The 16,668-nt window shown below is 46.6% G+C and overlaps 5 protein-coding genes across 5 annotated transcripts; 3 read left to right on the forward strand and 2 right to left on the reverse strand.

Moving 5' to 3' along the window:
* The first annotated feature begins 5 nt into the window (after positions 1 to 5).
* On the forward strand, positions 6 to 1,201 carry NdufS8 (NdufS8 ubiquinone oxidoreductase subunit). Its single transcript, XM_006456756.1, has 6 exons — positions 6 to 327; positions 377 to 514; positions 570 to 662; positions 718 to 789; positions 852 to 962; positions 1,016 to 1,201. Exons 1-6 carry the CDS (start codon positions 48 to 50, stop codon positions 1,033 to 1,035), a joined length of 714 nt encoding a protein of 237 aa, XP_006456819.1. The 5' UTR covers positions 6 to 47; the 3' UTR covers positions 1,036 to 1,201.
* A 6,761-nt stretch (positions 1,202 to 7,962) lies between these two features.
* On the reverse strand, positions 7,963 to 10,084 carry AGABI2DRAFT_181282 (hypothetical protein; the record flags this gene model as incomplete). Its single annotated transcript, XM_006456757.1, has 3 exons — positions 7,963 to 9,733; positions 9,784 to 9,854; positions 9,908 to 10,084. 3 exons carry the CDS (start codon positions 10,082 to 10,084, stop codon positions 7,963 to 7,965), a joined length of 2,019 nt encoding a protein of 672 aa, XP_006456820.1.
* A 334-nt stretch (positions 10,085 to 10,418) lies between these two features.
* On the forward strand, positions 10,419 to 11,143 carry NdufA13 (GRIM19 NADH ubiquinone oxidoreductase; the record flags this gene model as incomplete). Its single annotated transcript, XM_006456758.1, has 4 exons — positions 10,419 to 10,456; positions 10,508 to 10,657; positions 10,851 to 10,992; positions 11,084 to 11,143. 4 exons carry the CDS (start codon positions 10,419 to 10,421, stop codon positions 11,141 to 11,143), a joined length of 390 nt encoding a protein of 129 aa, XP_006456821.1.
* Positions 11,144 to 11,577: 434 nt separating this feature from the next.
* On the forward strand, positions 11,578 to 13,880 carry HMG1. Its single transcript, XM_006456759.1, has 4 exons — positions 11,578 to 12,537; positions 12,597 to 12,766; positions 12,824 to 13,144; positions 13,266 to 13,880. Exons 1-4 carry the CDS (start codon positions 11,592 to 11,594, stop codon positions 13,470 to 13,472), a joined length of 1,644 nt encoding a protein of 547 aa, XP_006456822.1. The 5' UTR covers positions 11,578 to 11,591; the 3' UTR covers positions 13,473 to 13,880.
* Positions 13,881 to 14,954: 1,074 nt separating this feature from the next.
* AGABI2DRAFT_78761 (hypothetical protein) lies at positions 14,955 to 16,355 on the reverse strand (the record flags this gene model as incomplete). The annotated part of the gene is made up of 6 exons (XM_006456760.1): positions 14,955 to 15,020; positions 15,344 to 15,362; positions 15,709 to 15,800; positions 15,914 to 16,109; positions 16,172 to 16,227; positions 16,275 to 16,355. The coding sequence occupies 6 exons, from the start codon at positions 16,353 to 16,355 to the stop codon at positions 14,955 to 14,957; spliced, it is 510 nt and encodes a 169-aa protein (XP_006456823.1).
* Positions 16,356 to 16,668: the final 313 nt, after the last annotated feature.

Below are 16,668 nucleotides of genomic sequence, written 5' to 3' on the forward strand. Positions count from 1 at the left end.
ACTTGTCTCGCTCCGACTGCTCGTCGACGACGCCGACGTCCTCCGCCATGTCTTTCGCTCGTATCGTTGGGCTGCAGCCCCGCCTACTCGTAGCAGCTACTCGTCACACTCCCGCAAATTTATTCCTTGCTCGTCGTCTCATATCAACATCTACTTGCGCCCATGCCGAACACAATCTGCAGAGTAACCCGAACGAGAAACTCCGCCCCGTTCACCCTTCAGCAACACAATATGACGCCCAGTCCTTGGAAGAAGACCCATACAAGCGCGGTCCAAGTGCTATCGACAAGGCTGTTCACCTTTTCTTCCTCACTGAGATTTTCCGAGGTATTCCGTCCGGCTAGTCTAAACTTTTTCTGCCACTGACTGTATCTAGGAATGTGGATCGTTATGGAGAATTTCTTCCGCCCACCCTATACTATCATGTATCCTTTCGAAAAGGGTCCTCTTTCGCCTCGTTTTCGTGGCGAGCATGCCTTGCGCCGTTACCCAAGCGGAGAAGAACGTTGCATAGGTAAATTAGCCTTCTACATAACGGGTGAGATGTCCTGACATATTCTCAAAAAAAGCTTGCAAGCTTTGCGAGGCTATTTGTCCTGCTCAAGCTATTACAATCGAAAGTGAAACGCGTGAGGATGGGTCGAGGAAGACATCTAAATACGGTTCGTCGTTTATACACTTAGAAGCCGTTGCACTGCTAATAAATGGCCGACGCAGACATCGATATGACTAAGTGCATATACTGCGGCTTCTGCCAAGAGGCATGTCCAGTTGATGCTATTGTTGAAAGTATGTTTCAACTTTGCTTCCCGCGTCGTTTGGTTTGTTGGCCGACAATGCTTCGTTTATAGCTCAAAATCAAGAATTCGCTACGGAAACACGCGAGGAGTTGCTGTACAACAAAGAGAAACTCCTCGCGATTGGCGATAGAGCCGAGGCTGAGATCGCTGCTAATCTTCAAGGTGAGCACTGCCTTGGCAGCATTCTTGAATCAACCTGACTTTTTTTCGCACAGCGGACCATGTATACCGGTGACGGATTTTGTGGATAGAGAGGCGACGAGGTTGGCAGCCTTCGGTAGACCCTCGATACATGTCCGGGTATAGAAGCTTTCTATCAGATGTTTGTTCATTTCGCAGTCATTCACACCTTTAAAGCTTGTGTCAGACTGCCGCAAATGAAGTTCCATAGTGTGGCCCATTCATAACGTTATGCAAGGACAGCACAGGTCTCATGTCGCAACATTAAAGTCTGAGAATATTCTTATGAGGTTATTTATACCCAAGGTTATCATCAATCAACTTCCATGTTCCCCGCTGCTTCTCCAGATCTCTACATATTATCCCCCTATCGAAGTTATTTGTGTCACTCCTTGTTGTGAGTTTAAGCAAGTTTTACTCTGTTCAGATTGTCTGACATCCAGTATTTTAGAATCCTTAAGAATCCTACGATTGTATCAAAAATGTTACGAAAGTAGTAGTATGACTCGATTTACATGAGAGAACACCCATGACATGGTGGGTTAATTCGTTTCATTGATGGACAGTTTCTTTATCTCATACAATCACCGATGTGTCGAATGGAAAATTCAACAACAGTGGAAGCAGTCTGTCCCTCGACGGGCAGTGACACCCTCTCCCCGTTTTCGTAATCCAGTTTGTTAATGGCAACAAGTTTCCGAGGGAAAAGATGTCACGACGAAGCATATACCTATCGGGCATCGCCATTGGAATTCTCAGCGCTGTTATCATATCGGAGTTTACCCTGTGGTATGACAGTGAAATGGAAGACTGTCTTCGTCAACTTCCAATGTATCGTATCGGTAAGCTCAGCCCAATAATATGGTCGCGATCGTAACAATGGCACGGACAATCTGTCGGTAAGAGTTCACGCCACTAGGACTGACCGCAATTACTTGTATCTCAACTTCTTAAATAGTGTCACCAGTGTCACCATGGAGCACCCTGTATTGCAGCTCGACTAACCAGGCCTTACTCATATGAGTATTCTTTCTCCACCACCGCCCAGGAATAACTTTATGCCTACGATCGGAACAATTTGGAATCAAGGTTCGTCAGAGAAGATCAGTCACAAAGTTGCTTCCACGCATAATGGGTGAGATTCCAAATTCTGCTTGTTTTCCTCTACTAGCTGTTCAGAGTATGTGCTGACATAGTGATCTTTTTATATATACACAGCTCTCGTGATAATGATTTTGACGTTCTAGTGTCAATTCGTGAGCATGAAAATCTCTTCAAAGAGATTGAACAATGACTGATTCGTAAAATGACCTCGTGTAGCGTTTATTAGAACCTGAACTCGATGAGCCGTAATCACAATATATTCCCACAGCGGCTTCTTGGCCCTGACATCATAGCAATACAGCATCATAGCCCCCTATCCCGCATGGTTGAAACGGGGACGCATATGGACTGTGATGCTGTGACAGAGACTTTTGTCGAGCGCCCTTACTCAGGATCGTGGGGTCGGCCAGATCTTTAGTGCGACTCGGGGACGGACGTGGCGCATCCGACAAGCAGGAAAAAAAATATTGTTTTCAACGGTTTACCGCACTTGGACAGGGATTTCGAAGTTATTGCGACTCGGCAACGGATCCTGGACCAAAAATTTGCGTGGCTATGGCTTCATCAGCCATAATCGTGTGATTAAAAGTCATCTTTCAATGGAAGACCGAAGATTGCCCGAGGGCTTGCTTTATCTCAGGTTAGTACCATATCGCGAATCACAAATTGGACCGGTTTGCAACGAGAAAGAGTCGCCGAAGAAGACAACCCTAAATTATGGATGTCTAGTTGGAATTGAAGCACCAAAGCCCAAAATATACGACAGAGATGTATCTCGTTCCTTCTCGAAACCACAGTGGAACGAGGATTTCTGTCCCTGGTTACCGCCAACTTGCACATCAATTTTTATGCTGGAACGGAGACTGCTGATGCGTTCTTCAATGACCATAAAAGAATTTGGCACGTATGGAAGACTCCGGATGATGATTTCAACGACTGCGTATTGGCGGATCGACATCCCTCATTGGGTCGTCAATTGTGACCCACGTACTAATGTTTACCTCCGTGTCCGGATTATTCCAGATTTCTCTAAACATCAAGCTTACTTATAAGGCCTTCATTTCCCGGATTCAAATGAACATTCAACAGCTTCTTGGAGCCCAGTGTTTGCGATTACGTTGCTTGATTTATCAGACTTGTCCGAGCCATCTAAAGGAGATAAGGACGGGGCCTTTACCTAAATGATTTGGAGGATGACATAGCTAGTGTTCAGCAATGGTGACATTACAGCGCCCTCTCGCACTAGGTTTATCGAGATTCCCGCTGGTGTTGGTAGGATTTTACAATTGCAGAGGTTTATTGTTTGGAAAGCGGAGCGCCCCGGAAACCATTGCGCAGTACGTGGGTATCTGTGGCCTTGTATTTACAGTGAGTAATGGCCAGTTCATTGCATCGGTTGGTGACCCCGCTTTTTTATAGAGTCAAGGTGTATGATCACGACGGACACTGCCCCTCATGATTTTCATTCTTAACACTTCACATCGTGACAGATTGAATTAAGTTACGCGATAATCCACACCTGACGTGTTATGACATTATGGGTGTTTGTGTGCGTATTCATTACTTGAGCTTGCGAACATTGCGGCAACTTGGCATTGTTATTTCTTGTTCCTGGAAATCAATGGATAACAGTATTATTTGCATCTGATGTGTTTTAAATCTCAATGCTATGAGTCAATCTACAGTGAATGACCAAAACTCCAAGAGGTTATACCGGCGTCAAATCACACCGAGTTCGGAAAAGTAGTAAAATACACCATGGACAATACGGGGTAGTGGTGTCCCGATAACAATGGAAGTATGATGAGTTTAAGTTAGCTTGTACGGTTTTGGCACTACAAAACGAGGCAGTGTTCGTTATTGATCACGGCAGTGGATCGAGCGCCTGTATACATAATAACACACCATTGATTGATCAGAGGAAATTGTTCCGCCAGAAAATATCCCTCGGTCAGGATTGTGGAGATAAGGGTAATCAGAAACCGTAAGTGCAGACGAGATTCAACATCAGGTACTAGAATTGTATCTATTACATACTCCGAAGGCCGTTTCTTGACAGATGGGAAACCCACGATAGCAAGGTACTGTTTGATCGAAACGTTTGTACGGCTCCGGAAGAGAAAAGCGGCGCTTTAGGGTCGAGGAATCGTTTTCAGTTTAACACATTGGGATAACAATTGAATAACCTGGATGTCAACCCGCTCTTCACGATTTGTCACCTTCCATAGGAACAATGTATTCGGCGAGAACTGTCACCCGTGAAGGTTGGTAGTCCGGTGTGGCGCCTCTCATATCACCTGTCCGCCTCCTGCTGTCATGCTAACCCTACCCTTTTAAGGTGGATAGTAGCACATGTTTGATCATACGTTTCACTGGAGCAATCTCGGAAAGGATTGTCGATATTATCGAGACAAAAAGAAGACCTTGCTTCGGAGTCACAGACAACCTTGCAAGTTTACTGAGACCACATCAATCCGAGTGCTCGAAGTCCATAAGGTGATGGGAACGATCTTTCAATGGAATGACCTTGATAAACGAAAGCCATAGCGGATCTATCGTGCACATGCAATGACCAATTAGTAAAAGTAAAAGGATTTCGTTATATGTCCGCGCAGTTAGTAAGGCATGCTCAACTTAGAACCGTTCCGACTTCGGCGCAGTCATTGAACTCGTGAACGATTGATAAAACCAGTAACAATGGGTGGAGAGATCGGATTGGTGGCGCCACTCTTTCTCCTGGGTCTTATGATACTCCCTCCCTGTCGAACACTTCCGAGATTGCTGTACCATCGATCCGTCAATGTGATTATGCTCATACTGGGATCAAAGTCGCCTTTTCTGTTAAATCAACTTTCGGATCGCGAGCGGAGTGATATCTGGTTTTTGTTCATAAGAGTCTATTACATACCTGGATTTTACTCAACCGGGGCCGCGCTTTTCGTGTGTTCGGTGGTACGAACCAAGGAAGTCTCTAGAACCTCGAACGGGGAGAGGATATGAACGCGAGCGATCAATGCGCAAGATTTCCAAACGGAAAATAACCCCGCGCCAAATCGAATATCATTATACCACATTAGGTATAGAGAGCCACTACCACCTGAAAAAAAGGTAGCGCCCCCGCTCTTCTGTACAACCTACCAAAGTAAAGCGAGAACTCAACTCCGAGAGTAAACTAACCCCCTAGACAGTCCCTCCAAATCGGATCCGAACCCAACCCGGTATAATGCGCTTTTGAAAGGTTCTGTCACAGGAGAAGATAAACGCTATGATAATAACAATCTCAGAAGAGAGAATGGGGTTTTCCCTTTGGAATCCTTTCCGCGAGAGAGGTTGACGTCAAAGGGAATCCTGAGATCAAAAAGAGAACATCATCATTATGGTCAAGTGACCATTAAATCCGGTTTCCTTTTTTGAGATTGGTAGCCTCATGATATTCGTCAACAAGATTAGGCTGAGGTAAGAAAGAACTTTTGTTTTGCCCTGAACCTCCGTGCTCTGTGGGTTGAAAAATGATAAAACGTTCCTTAACAGCCTTCAATTGAATATCAGCATACGGATTTATTATTGACTCTACATCAACGAGCAGATCAAGTGCTTCTTCCCATCCGACGTCCGAGAGACTCTTGATGACTCTTCCTGATGACTTTTCCCTGAGATTACTATGTATACGAAAGATGTTAGAGTTGATGCGCTCATCATCTAACCGAATCACTTGTCATTAGGAAGTATGGGAAGATATATGATTGGTGTCATTCCGCGAAATTCCGTAGAATGCCCGTTGCAAAATAAGGGTAGGAGCTTTCCTACGGCACTTGAGGTATTGCCACTCAACATTTGATAGAATGAACCTTCTTGATGATCGATGATAGCCTGGCAGTTGATGAGAATAACCGAAAAGAACATTCTTCTTCTTTCCCAATCATGACTTGACATTCTATGTAGTGGTGTACGTGGAAGCACAAAACGACAAAGGACTTTTCCGAAAAGTCAAAAGTTTTCCAAAGAGAAAAAAGAGAAACTTGTCATGATCAGTGTCACTTTCAACTTTCTCGCGCTTTTACTAATCTTCGTTATGTCACAAATGCTAATAGTTCAGAGTCCTGGGATAATAACATCATTGAGAACGTATGAAAAGGCTATGCTCCATAACTATTATAATGACTAGAAAAGGGCAAAAAGGAAAATTAATATAAATGAAAAGTTCATGTGCACACTCAGGCTAACCCTGACAGGGAAAAAGCAACGGGGAGCGAGATTGAGAGAAAGTAAGAAGGGATCTCGATAAGCATCGCGGGAACCATCGGAAGGATCTATAATAAGGACAATATGTCCCAGTCGATTGACTCAACAACTTACTACAATTCATGATGCATAAACAAAGTCCGTAAATGAATGAATACAAAACGGCCTTTCTTCTGCCCAAAGACTTCATATTATGACACTATATCAAATTCATTTCCATCAGCGATAGTATTTTTTTAAAAAGAAACGGTCAGTCTTGTAAAGGTAAGTTATCCGATAACGTGGAAGCACATGGTAGAAATCGGCGGAGTAAAAAAATCCTTATATAAAAAATGTATTGTAGCGCGAAGCATTTCTCTCGCCTATACGTTTCTTTACAACGTGACATACTCTCAGACTTAGTACATAAAAGCCACTAGCAGCAAAAGTGTGCATGTGGAGGTGGAAAGGATTCTAAATAAAAGAAAACTGAGCCTGAATCAGAAAGGGACAGAAAGGTTTCAATGAATCACAACGACAAGAAACAAATAACATTGACAGAACAAACCCTTTGACAGACAAAAAAAAAACCCTTTTTATATATCGAGACAAGAAAGACGGGGAAATCGCATCTCACAGCAGTCAAGCTATTTAAAGAACTAACAGGGTGTGGGAAAACAAATATGCATAATGAGCTCTCAGAGCATTTAGGGGTTCTTCTTCAAAACTAACAAAAATGTGACTTAAAAACCAAGAAGGAAAAAGGAATCGAATAGGGAATAACATTGTTTTTAGCCCAACGTCAAAAGGTGATCTCGGTCCCCCGAAATGAAAAGTTACGAATAGAAGCTGTATGTACGAGCAACAAGCATTTTGAATGAAAAATCAAATTCGGGGACTCGGAGATGTAAAAGTGATCATCCCACAAAGAACAAGAAAAAAAGGAACGTAAGTGGCGAAAAGGAGCGGAAGAGGTAGTCTGACTTCATTACCTTACGAGCCACACATTCCAACATTTTCTTCCAAGACAAGAGAAAGAAGAAAAATATCTTATTTTCCAACTTTAAAGTAAAAAGTAAAAAAAAAATATATGATCAAAAATAAGTCAATCTCAAAACCCCCCAAAAAAGAGTAGCAACACAAAACTGGATTTTTTAAAAAAAAACAAAAAAAGGGAACCTTCGAGGTTTTTTCGTTCCATGTATTTGGGGTCCCCCTTCCCCTCTCCCCCCTCCCAAACAAGCTGCTGCTGCTGGTGTTGCTAGAAAAAGGTCTCCGACTCGCACAAACAAAAACAAAAAAGTGTTCGTCATCTCTATACCCGGGGACACGGGGAAAAACCAGTCAAAATATGTTAGATTAAAAAAACAAAAAAGCCGAGCTCGGAATCCGAAAACGAACATCCCCGGGATAAAAATCCGGTCTCCGAGGACGTCATCACACAGGAAAGATACGAAGGAAGGAAAGAGAGACGAGAGAAAGAGAGAGAAAGAGAGAGAGAGAGGAATAGAGATAGAAAGGAAAAGGCACAGGGAAAGAATACCGAAACCGGCCTGTCAGGACCCTCAGAAACATCATCCGCCCCGGTGTTTCAAAAATGGGTTGTCGAGGTCAAGGAATACAGGACCCTTAATTTTTGATGACCAACTAAAACAAACTACGAGGTAGCCATTCTGGTGTCCTGCTGCTGTTGATCCTGTAGTCCCCCGGGTGGATTTACCATTACAGATGGTAAAGGTGACGTTGACGCTTCATGATTCCGGTGGTGCATATGTTCCCGTTGATACCTTTTTGACGAAGCTCTGTCCCTGTCCCTATCCCTATCCCTGTCGTCGTTTTGTTGTTGCAACATTCCACTCCCCCCACCGCCTCCTGGATTCCCCGAGTATCCCGGTCCTGGAGTATTACGTCTAGAACCCATCTCCCGCGTTTTCCCGATTCCACCAAACTCTTTATCAGTATCAACATCCATCTCCATATCATTCCTGCTTCTTTTCCTATTAGCCGACAAATCGATCCGACTCGGCGAATAGCCCCTCTCTGACATGGGAGGAGGAGGAGGGGGAGGAGGGGGAGGATGAGATTCGCGGGATATTGACCCTGGAGGAGGTGCGGAAAGGTAATTGCCCCCGCCACTTTGAATAGCATTAGTGCCACTTGTCGCAATAGCATTGGTGCCAATAGGAGCGGCTGTGGCCGAAATAGATGAGGGTGGGCCTGGTGGAATATCGCGAGTTTGCGAAGACCTAACATCTTCATGCCCAAGAAACTCAGCGTCGTCGTTGTTCGATGGATTGACAGGCCGAAGTCTATAGGAAGGCCTGCTGCTACGATCCTGTTGTTGTTCATAAAGTTGTGCCCGCGAATCTGGTCGCGAAGGTCCTTCGCCTACGCCAATCCCAGACCCAGAGCTAGAGTCAGAACGGGAGGGATGGACAGAAGGATATGGGTTACCCTCATGATAATAGACTTGCTCATCTCTTAGTCGGGGAGTTGAACCTTGAGTATAATGATGCGGGTGATCTGGATAGTCTGAAACGGCTGGACGACGGTGTGCGACGTGAGGCGAGTGCATGTCTCTCCCCGAGCCTTCACGTCCTTTGTGATCACGGTCCCAATCCCTTTCTCTGTCTCGACCTTTCTCTCTTTCCATGTCATATTGATGAGAAATAGAATCTTCGCGATTAATGTACCCGCCGGGACTCATATGTTGATGGGGGTGAATTCTGGTAGAAGTACGTGTCTCTGAAGGATGTAAACGAGGAGATACTTGCGAAGGGTGTCTAGAATGATGTAGGTCGGTATGTGGCGGAGGATATTCGTTGCCCTCTATCCGCCTCGGAGGAAGACGATCTCGATCCGGATGTGGCGGTGGACTATGAATGACGCGTTGTACCGGTGGCAATGACTCTGGATACTGCTGGCTTGAAACGGCGGGGTAGTTTTGTGCGGAAGACGGGTGAGAACGCGAAGACATAGATCTGCCGCGTTCATGAGACGTTGGATTAACGTTCGTATGATGCAGAGGAGGACTGCCGGCCTGAGACAGTGGGTGGCTTCGAGCAGCATTGTCGTATTGTCCAACAGGTGGCAAATGAGATAGCGGCGGAAGGTGGCGTGAGGTGTCGTGAGCTGAGGCGTGTCTAGGAGACTGGATTGAAGACGTATGAGGGGAATGGACCAAAGGAGGGGGTTCCATCTGGGTGACCGAACGGTTGGGATCTGAAGCAGGTGGTCTGTGCTGGCGCAAGTACTCGACCGGCGTAGGATCCGAGTCCATAGGCATGGGGCGATCCCTTACATCCCTGGTTTGGTGAGGGCCTGAATACGAGCGAGAGAGGTGAGAAAGCGGCGGCGCAGAAGGGACCTGGTTGGGATGGAGAGTGTCTACCGGGGGCGAGGGTGGGGCGAGACGTTCGTAGAGAATGCTGTGGAGGAGTGAGGATACGAGACAGAAAAAAAAAGATGATAGACGCACGCGCGCTCAAGCTTCATCCGCTGGAGGCTGCGCTTTGCCTGCAAGGTTTTGAAATGGAGTCTGTCATTTTCCTTGCGGCGGTGTGAGTGAGGCAGGGCGGATGAGAAAACGTGCTTGGACTGACTGCTTCGATCTCTTTGACTTTGCGTTTGAGATCCTTGTACTTTGCATGATACTTGACGTCTTCTGCGCCTGCAGCGATGCCGACAGAGTGCACAGGCCGCGAGCGACGAGCCGAGGAAGCTGAGGGCCCGTGCTGGGCGTTGTGCACGGAGGGTCCGGGGGAGGGATGGCGGGACATGGGAGGACCAGAGGAAGACAGCTGGCAAGCCTGTTAGTCTATCCTCAACAACACTCTGTCAATATCCTTGCCCTAATATGGTAATTCCTCCTTTTTGCTGTCGTCGCTGCCCGTCACTATATTCTCGTATCGCCCTCAACTTGGCGCGATGCGGGCGTCGGTTGGGCCCCGCCTTGCACGTCGTTGGCCCGCCTTTTGGCGTTGCCAGCTCTTCCGTCTTCCCACGAATACAAGATCACGTGAACAGGGCTCGTCAAGTTGCTGTCGCTCTCGTTCCTCTTACACCCGCCGTTTTGTTCTACACCAGTAAGCTCATCACCGACACACGTTCAGTATGACTCAATTTCCAACAGTGTCGGTCCCGTACAGACAGTACGCAGCATCATCTATTTGTCGCCCCCGGACCTGACTGGCATTGCGCAGAGATATGCCCCCCTCGGGGGGATTCGAAGCCATTAAATACAAACGTAATCTGCCCTTCCGCGGACCAGGGGGTCTGGCCATCCTCGGCGGAGTCACGGCCATATGTGCGTATGGCTTTTACCGAGTAGGAAAGGGCAATCTCGAGAAAAGGTAAAAGTTTTTTTATCCACAAGTACGTATGGCGACCCAAATGCGTCGCAAACTTTCCCAGGTCAGCTGGACGTGGAACGTGTCATGTTCCACTCTGGCCGTCGCTAAACGTGGGCTGAATTGGATCCGGCCGCAGCGTGTTCTAATGGCCGGGCCGTCTGATCGAAACTTGAGCTGACTTGGCTCGTCTCAGAGAATTGCGGCGCGAGAAGGCGTGGTCGAGGATACACCTTGTCCCGCTGTTGTTGGCGGAGAGCGACCGCGATGCCTACCGCCGCGAACAGGCTGCGCTCGCTCGTGAGCGGGAGATCATGAAAGACGTTCCAGGATGGGAGGTGCGTGCGCGTCAGAGATCGCCCGAGTCGAGATGCAGATGCTCATGTTTATTTTTGTTCGCGCATCGCTTGTCCGATCTCTCGGAAGCAGGTAGGAAGGAGTGTATATAGCAGCTCGAGATATCGTTCGCCGGAAATCGCTATCCTGTGATGGTAGATTACACATATGAGATTGGAATAGAATGAGAGTTAGCACCTATTGGGAACCAGAACCCGGGGTCATGTCTGCCCGATTAGGAAGACAGGCGTGGTGAAATCCTGCGGGATCCGGGGAATCTGATGCTGCGACTGAGAGATCGCGAGCTGTGTGCTGGACATCGGTGCTGTTGCGCGGGGCCACTGCACGCTGCCTGCTGTTCTGTCGAGTGTGTCGAGCCCGATCGCGTGTGTGGACGGCGGGAGGGGCGGTGGGATCAGCGACGGTGTCCGGAAAAGGAAGGAGGGAATCTGGGCGTGTCCCCGCTTTTGCGTTCTGCCTGTGCCAGAGTGAGTCACAAGCCACAATGGCCCTCATTACAAGTCGCTGGATTCCTTTTAAACTCAATCATCGGTCCTTCCTCGTCTTTCCTCGCCCGCTGTTTTCTGCCCGCATCTCCTCCATGCCCCCCGCTCTTTCTCACCGCCCATTCTCACCAGACGCCATGAAGCTCTCTCCCTTCCTCAACTTTGACGACTCGCCCTCTTTCTCCGAGTCAGATCAGATGATCTTTGGCCCGCTCGACCTCGAGGACGTCAACGGCCTCCACCACAGCCCAATGCCCTACCATTGGGATTCATTCGACGTCGATTCCAACGACGTCAAGCCCCCTCTGAGCTTCTCTGCATTGTCCTCTCTCCACACCCAAGACTATGCACACGCTCAGCTATCGCCTACAGCAAGTTTTTACGACTCTGTCGGCCTCCCATATACCTCGGAGGATCTCGCAAGTTCTCCCTCCTGTGATACCACTTCTTATCTGGCCAGCTGGCTCCATGATCCCGAGATCGCAGCCTCGTCTCCCATCAACATCCCTTCTTCACTTGACAGTCATCAACAGACTTCATTCATCCCCTTTTCCGATCACCCTCACTTCCCCACTGATGGGACCTTTTCCCCCATGTCTCCCAGCAACATGTCCCTCGACTCTCACGCGCGCTCCATTTCCCCATCACCGCCCTTTGAAGACCCCCATCCTGCCCGTCACAGAGTTTTGTCAGTCAATCCGACTGCCACCTCTGTTCATACCCCCGCATGGGCGACTCAGCTTTGGGATTCTTCGAGCTCGCTCCGTTCCCCCACATCTAGCCGACCCTCCGTCCGGCACTCTCCTTTCACTGAAACCACTTTACGCTCGCGCATGCCCATGAGACGAGGATCTATTTCATCCGGCCAGATGTTCCAATCTTCCAGTGCCCCCGCTCTCAGTGAGCCTCGCGCTCCCAGCATGACTCGTTCTTACAGCCGTCGGGCCGAATCCATCAGTACCAACGACGACCGCGATGCTACATTGCGGCGCAGAAGGAAGCCCGAGGAATCGCCTACGCCCGAGAAAGGAAGCGATATTCGTAAGTCAATCCGCCACTGACGACATCAGCATAGATCGTTGACCGAGATTTCTCTTAAGCTTTGAAGTCTGTTTTGAAGCCGCCAAAATTGGCTCCTTCCGCCTGGCAGCTCTATTTTACCGATTGGATCCAACGGCAGCAGGCTTCGGGCACCCGAAAGCTCAATGTCGCTCAGGCGGCAAAGGAAGCCGGCCAGGAATATGCCTCACTTAGCCCTGAGGAGAAAGAGGTTTGTTCTTGATGACGTCAAGTTTTTGCTCATACTGATTCTTATTCGGTTCGTTAGCCCTATAAACGGCGGTCGCTGGCCGCGAAGGAAGCTAGGGAACGGGAACTTAATGCCTACATGCGTACTCTCACCCCCGAGGACATTAAACGTGAGAATGCCTACCGTGCTGCGCAACGGAAAGCAGGCAAATCTCGGAAGAGCAACATCAAGGACCCCAACGCCCCGAAAAAGCCGCTCAGTGCTTACTTTATGTTCTTGCAACGGATCCGTGCAAACCCAAAATTGGTGCATGATATATTCGGGGACGAAACAGAGACAACCAAACAGAGCGTCCTCGCAGCGGCCAAGTGGAGATCTATGACAGACGCCGAAAGACAGGTAATTGACCTTTGTTTATTTTTGTGTATGTGACTGATGTTTTCTTCTCTTCCATTTTCATTTGTCCGCGTCTCCGTGGCTTTTTCGTCCCATTGTCCTCCTCTTTTATATCCCATTCTAGCCATTTTTGGCACAAGCGGAGCAGGAGAAAATGGAATACGAGGCCGCGAGAAGAATTTATGAGGAAGGTGCCCCGGCCTATGGAACCAGCATCAATTTTAGCATCCTGCCCAACAGCCCTGCTTTCACGACCATCAAGATGGAGTCGTCGGAGAGCGAGAGCGAGGGTTTTAGCACCGATGATGGTGACCGGTCCACCCGCCGATGAATATCATACCCTTGATCCCCCCACATTCGCTCCTTTTTTTCCTAATGTTAACGTCTAACCAATCGTCTCTGATACTTTTGTTCTGGCTCGGTGATTCGACGAAACACTTTACGACCGTCACGTCTTCCTGATCTTGCTTACGTGCTACTGTTTTTCTGTTGCTGCTCGGGTAGCTCTGTAAAGCTTCCCGCATATCATCGTCTTGGCCACTTTGGGATTCTTGGCCTTTTTAGGGCATGCTATACCGCATGATACCATTCTCGCCTTTTGCCGTCGTTGTTTTATGGCATTGGGGTCTGTCTTTTCTTCGACTTCTGGAATTTTCTAATTTTTCTATCTGCTTGCCCTCGTGACGGCATTTATGTTCCCATCTAGTTTAATGAATTTATCCCCCTATCCCATCTCCTCCCACTCTTTTCTCTCGATTTTGTCTCTTTAGCCAAAGCGGCTTCTTTACACTCATGAAGAACTTTTGAGACTCACTTGCTCTCCTCTAACGACGACGCCTTTACCGAGTGTATTTGTATATGTATTTCTAGTTATCGTAGTACGTCTCTATTTCTCTCTCTCTGTCCGTCTTGCAACATATCGGCATGCATATCCACATGCAAGAGTATTTTTGGGGTTTTTTTCAAACTACTTATAATACTCTTTTTTTATAGTCGCGGAAAGATATTCAATCACCTTTTCCGCGATTTGTTCTCTTTTATTGATGGTGGATCTCAGGAGTATAGTGAATTAGATGTTTTTTTCACTTTGACCATCAATATATCAATATGAACAATGTTTTTTTTTTTGGACTATGTATGTGTGTTTTCTTTTTGTAATGATTGTATGCCTTTCTTTTTTTTTTTTGTGTTTGGACGGTATAGACGTTGGGAGGTGATTATGATAGGTTTTTGGATCGTATAATTTGATGATAGTTTTTGTGTTTTGAGCTTGCCAGTGGAGTGCGTATATGTGTGATGAACACCTGTGCCTCAAAAATGATCTTCTGTATCAGCCGGATGAAAAACGATGATTCCTTCATGACGTCATGTTTTTGTGTTTTTTGAATTTCACTTGTCGACGAGGAGGATTGATCGTTTTTGTATTTGAATTTTGATTTTCTCGCTGACGAAGTGTATGAGAACGATTTGTGAGATTGTGCTTGATAGTAACGTCATTGACATGTGGGGTGTTGGGATTCTATATATATATATATACAAAGTTTATCATCTCACTGATTATAAGGGCGACTTTTTATTCATTTTTTAGTTTGGATGTATATATACTCCACTCGAGAGAGACACTCATTTTTTGCTGTTCAGCATACAGATTTTTTTTTCGTATACATTAAATCGCATAGAGAAGAACAAAAAAAGAGAACTTCCGGACATCAAAAAGGTTCTAAACCGTCAACTTCTACTGCTTCCTTACTGTTTGAAGTTAAAGACTAGAAACGTGTTGTTACATCTCTTTGTCGGAAGACAGAAAAAAGAATCAGTTGATTGGTATATGAAGAACCATCTTTTGATGGGGATCTCCATCTTCTATGAATTCTTCGCCCTGAAATTTGATGTTGCGCGGGTAGAGGGAAATAAAAAAGGGAAGAGAGAAGTAGAGAGGAGTCGAATGTGGGATATGTGTTGCGCGCGCGTTGTATGTGTGTGTGTGTTGTTTGAAAGGGAGGAGTCAAATCGTTTGGATTGTTGTATGATGATGCCATCGGGAGAAGTTCCAGGAACGCAAGGAGTTTTTTTACGGATTAAGAAATTGTTGTGGGTCCAGAAATAAGAAGCGATTGCGATTCGTCAATGTTTGTGATTGGATGAGGGGGGTTTTTTTTTTCAGAGAGGGAGAGAGGATAGTAGGGAGTGGTGGACACTCACTTCTTCGATGTAACCAAACCTGGGATGGTAGGTATAGTTAGTAACGAGGATGTGGTAGGAATAGGGAAGCAGTAAGTAAGAAACGAGGAAGGTTTACGGGATACCAGGGGAGTAGAAAAGGAAATTTGCCTCGAGGCAAAGGGGTCTGATTTAGATTCCTCTCGAGGGAATCCTGATGGTGCCACGCTTTTCAATAGCTCGATGGCCAACACATAGATCTGGGAACACCCTCCAAAGTGGTGCAGTCCTCGTGGATGTTATGATACACGCGATTTGCGGACTTTACGGACGAATTTAAGGTACGGCGAAGGCGTCATTTTGTTTTTTTATGATCCGAGAAATGAAACGATGGGAATGATAATCACCTAGCGTAGAATCCTTTGGCATAAATTTGGGAATGGGAGATGATTTTGATTAGGTTGGGTGGCTGGTGTTTGTGTTTTTGAACGAGTTCATCCTGCCGCAGTGGTATTTTTAGTTACAGATACTTACTGGCATAGTTTTCGATAAGGTTTGGGAGTTTGGCGGTGCGGTTTCCAATGCGGTGGAGAGGGCATTAGATTGAGTAACATGAGATCTTATCCATTGATGCAGCGCTTCGACGAGTTTCCGGCCAAATCCATATTTTCGATATTCCTTGGTGACAGCAAGTCGCGTAAGTTTATAAGTGTCTGTGCTTCCTGGTACCAGGTATCCTCTGATTGTACCAATAGGCTCCATCGATGGAGTAAGGCGGAGGAGAATATGGGTGGAAATATCCTCTTTACTACAATTTTTCAGATTATAAAGAAGTGCATTAGGGATACGGAGAAAGGAGAAACCACTAACTCGTCTAGTTCGCACTCCAAAGGGAATTTTTGTTCATAGTGAAATACATTGACTCGCTATGACTTATTAGATCTGCCACATGACCAGAGTATATTGACCTCACCACTTCATAACATTGCTGTTGTTCCTCCTTGGAGCTTGCCACAACGATCTCGTATGATGGTATTTCTACACCTTGAGACATACTGTCAATCTATAGGGAAAGCGCTTCCTGATGGTACGTTTTCAAAGTAAACCGGTGATCATGATTTCGCCGCTCTGAGTCTTGTCCCTGGATTGGTCACGTGCTTCACTAGTCCAAATAACTTTTCCTTGACTCGCGAAAAACGGGCAACTCTCATTCTCATTACCCCGGCTTCATCATACGGCCATTGCTCAAGGTGGCTTATATGCTTTTTTGAACTAGCACATGTTCATAACTTTCAATAGAAACGAATAGCCGGAGAGCTCGTCAGTCTGGACGAGTCTCATGGTGGAACCTTTTGTGGCCGTCCTAC

Source organism: Agaricus bisporus, assembly GCF_000300575.1.
Source record: "Agaricus bisporus var. bisporus H97 unplaced genomic scaffold AGABI2scaffold_14, whole genome shotgun sequence".
In the NCBI taxonomy this organism is placed as follows: Eukaryota; Fungi; Basidiomycota; class Agaricomycetes; order Agaricales; family Agaricaceae; genus Agaricus; species Agaricus bisporus.

Bases quoted from the DNA above. Each gene is read 5' to 3' on its own strand.
- HMG1 (XM_006456759.1), top strand. From the start codon at position 11,592: ATGCCCCCCGCTCTTTCTCACCGCCCATTCTCACCAGACGCCATGAAG. The intron at 12,538-12,596 runs GTAAGTCAATCC...ATTTCTCTTAAG, and splicing joins CGAGAAAGGAAGCGATATTC to CTTTGAAGTCTGTTTTGAAG. The intron at 13,145-13,265 runs GTAATTGACCTT...ATCCCATTCTAG, and splicing joins TGACAGACGCCGAAAGACAG to CCATTTTTGGCACAAGCGGA.
- NdufS8 (XM_006456756.1), top strand. From the start codon at position 48: ATGTCTTTCGCTCGTATCGTTGGGCTGCAGCCCCGCCTACTCGTAGCA. The intron at 328-376 runs GTATTCCGTCCG...GACTGTATCTAG, and splicing joins CCTCACTGAGATTTTCCGAG to GAATGTGGATCGTTATGGAG. The intron at 515-569 runs GTAAATTAGCCT...TCTCAAAAAAAG, and splicing joins CGGAGAAGAACGTTGCATAG to CTTGCAAGCTTTGCGAGGCT.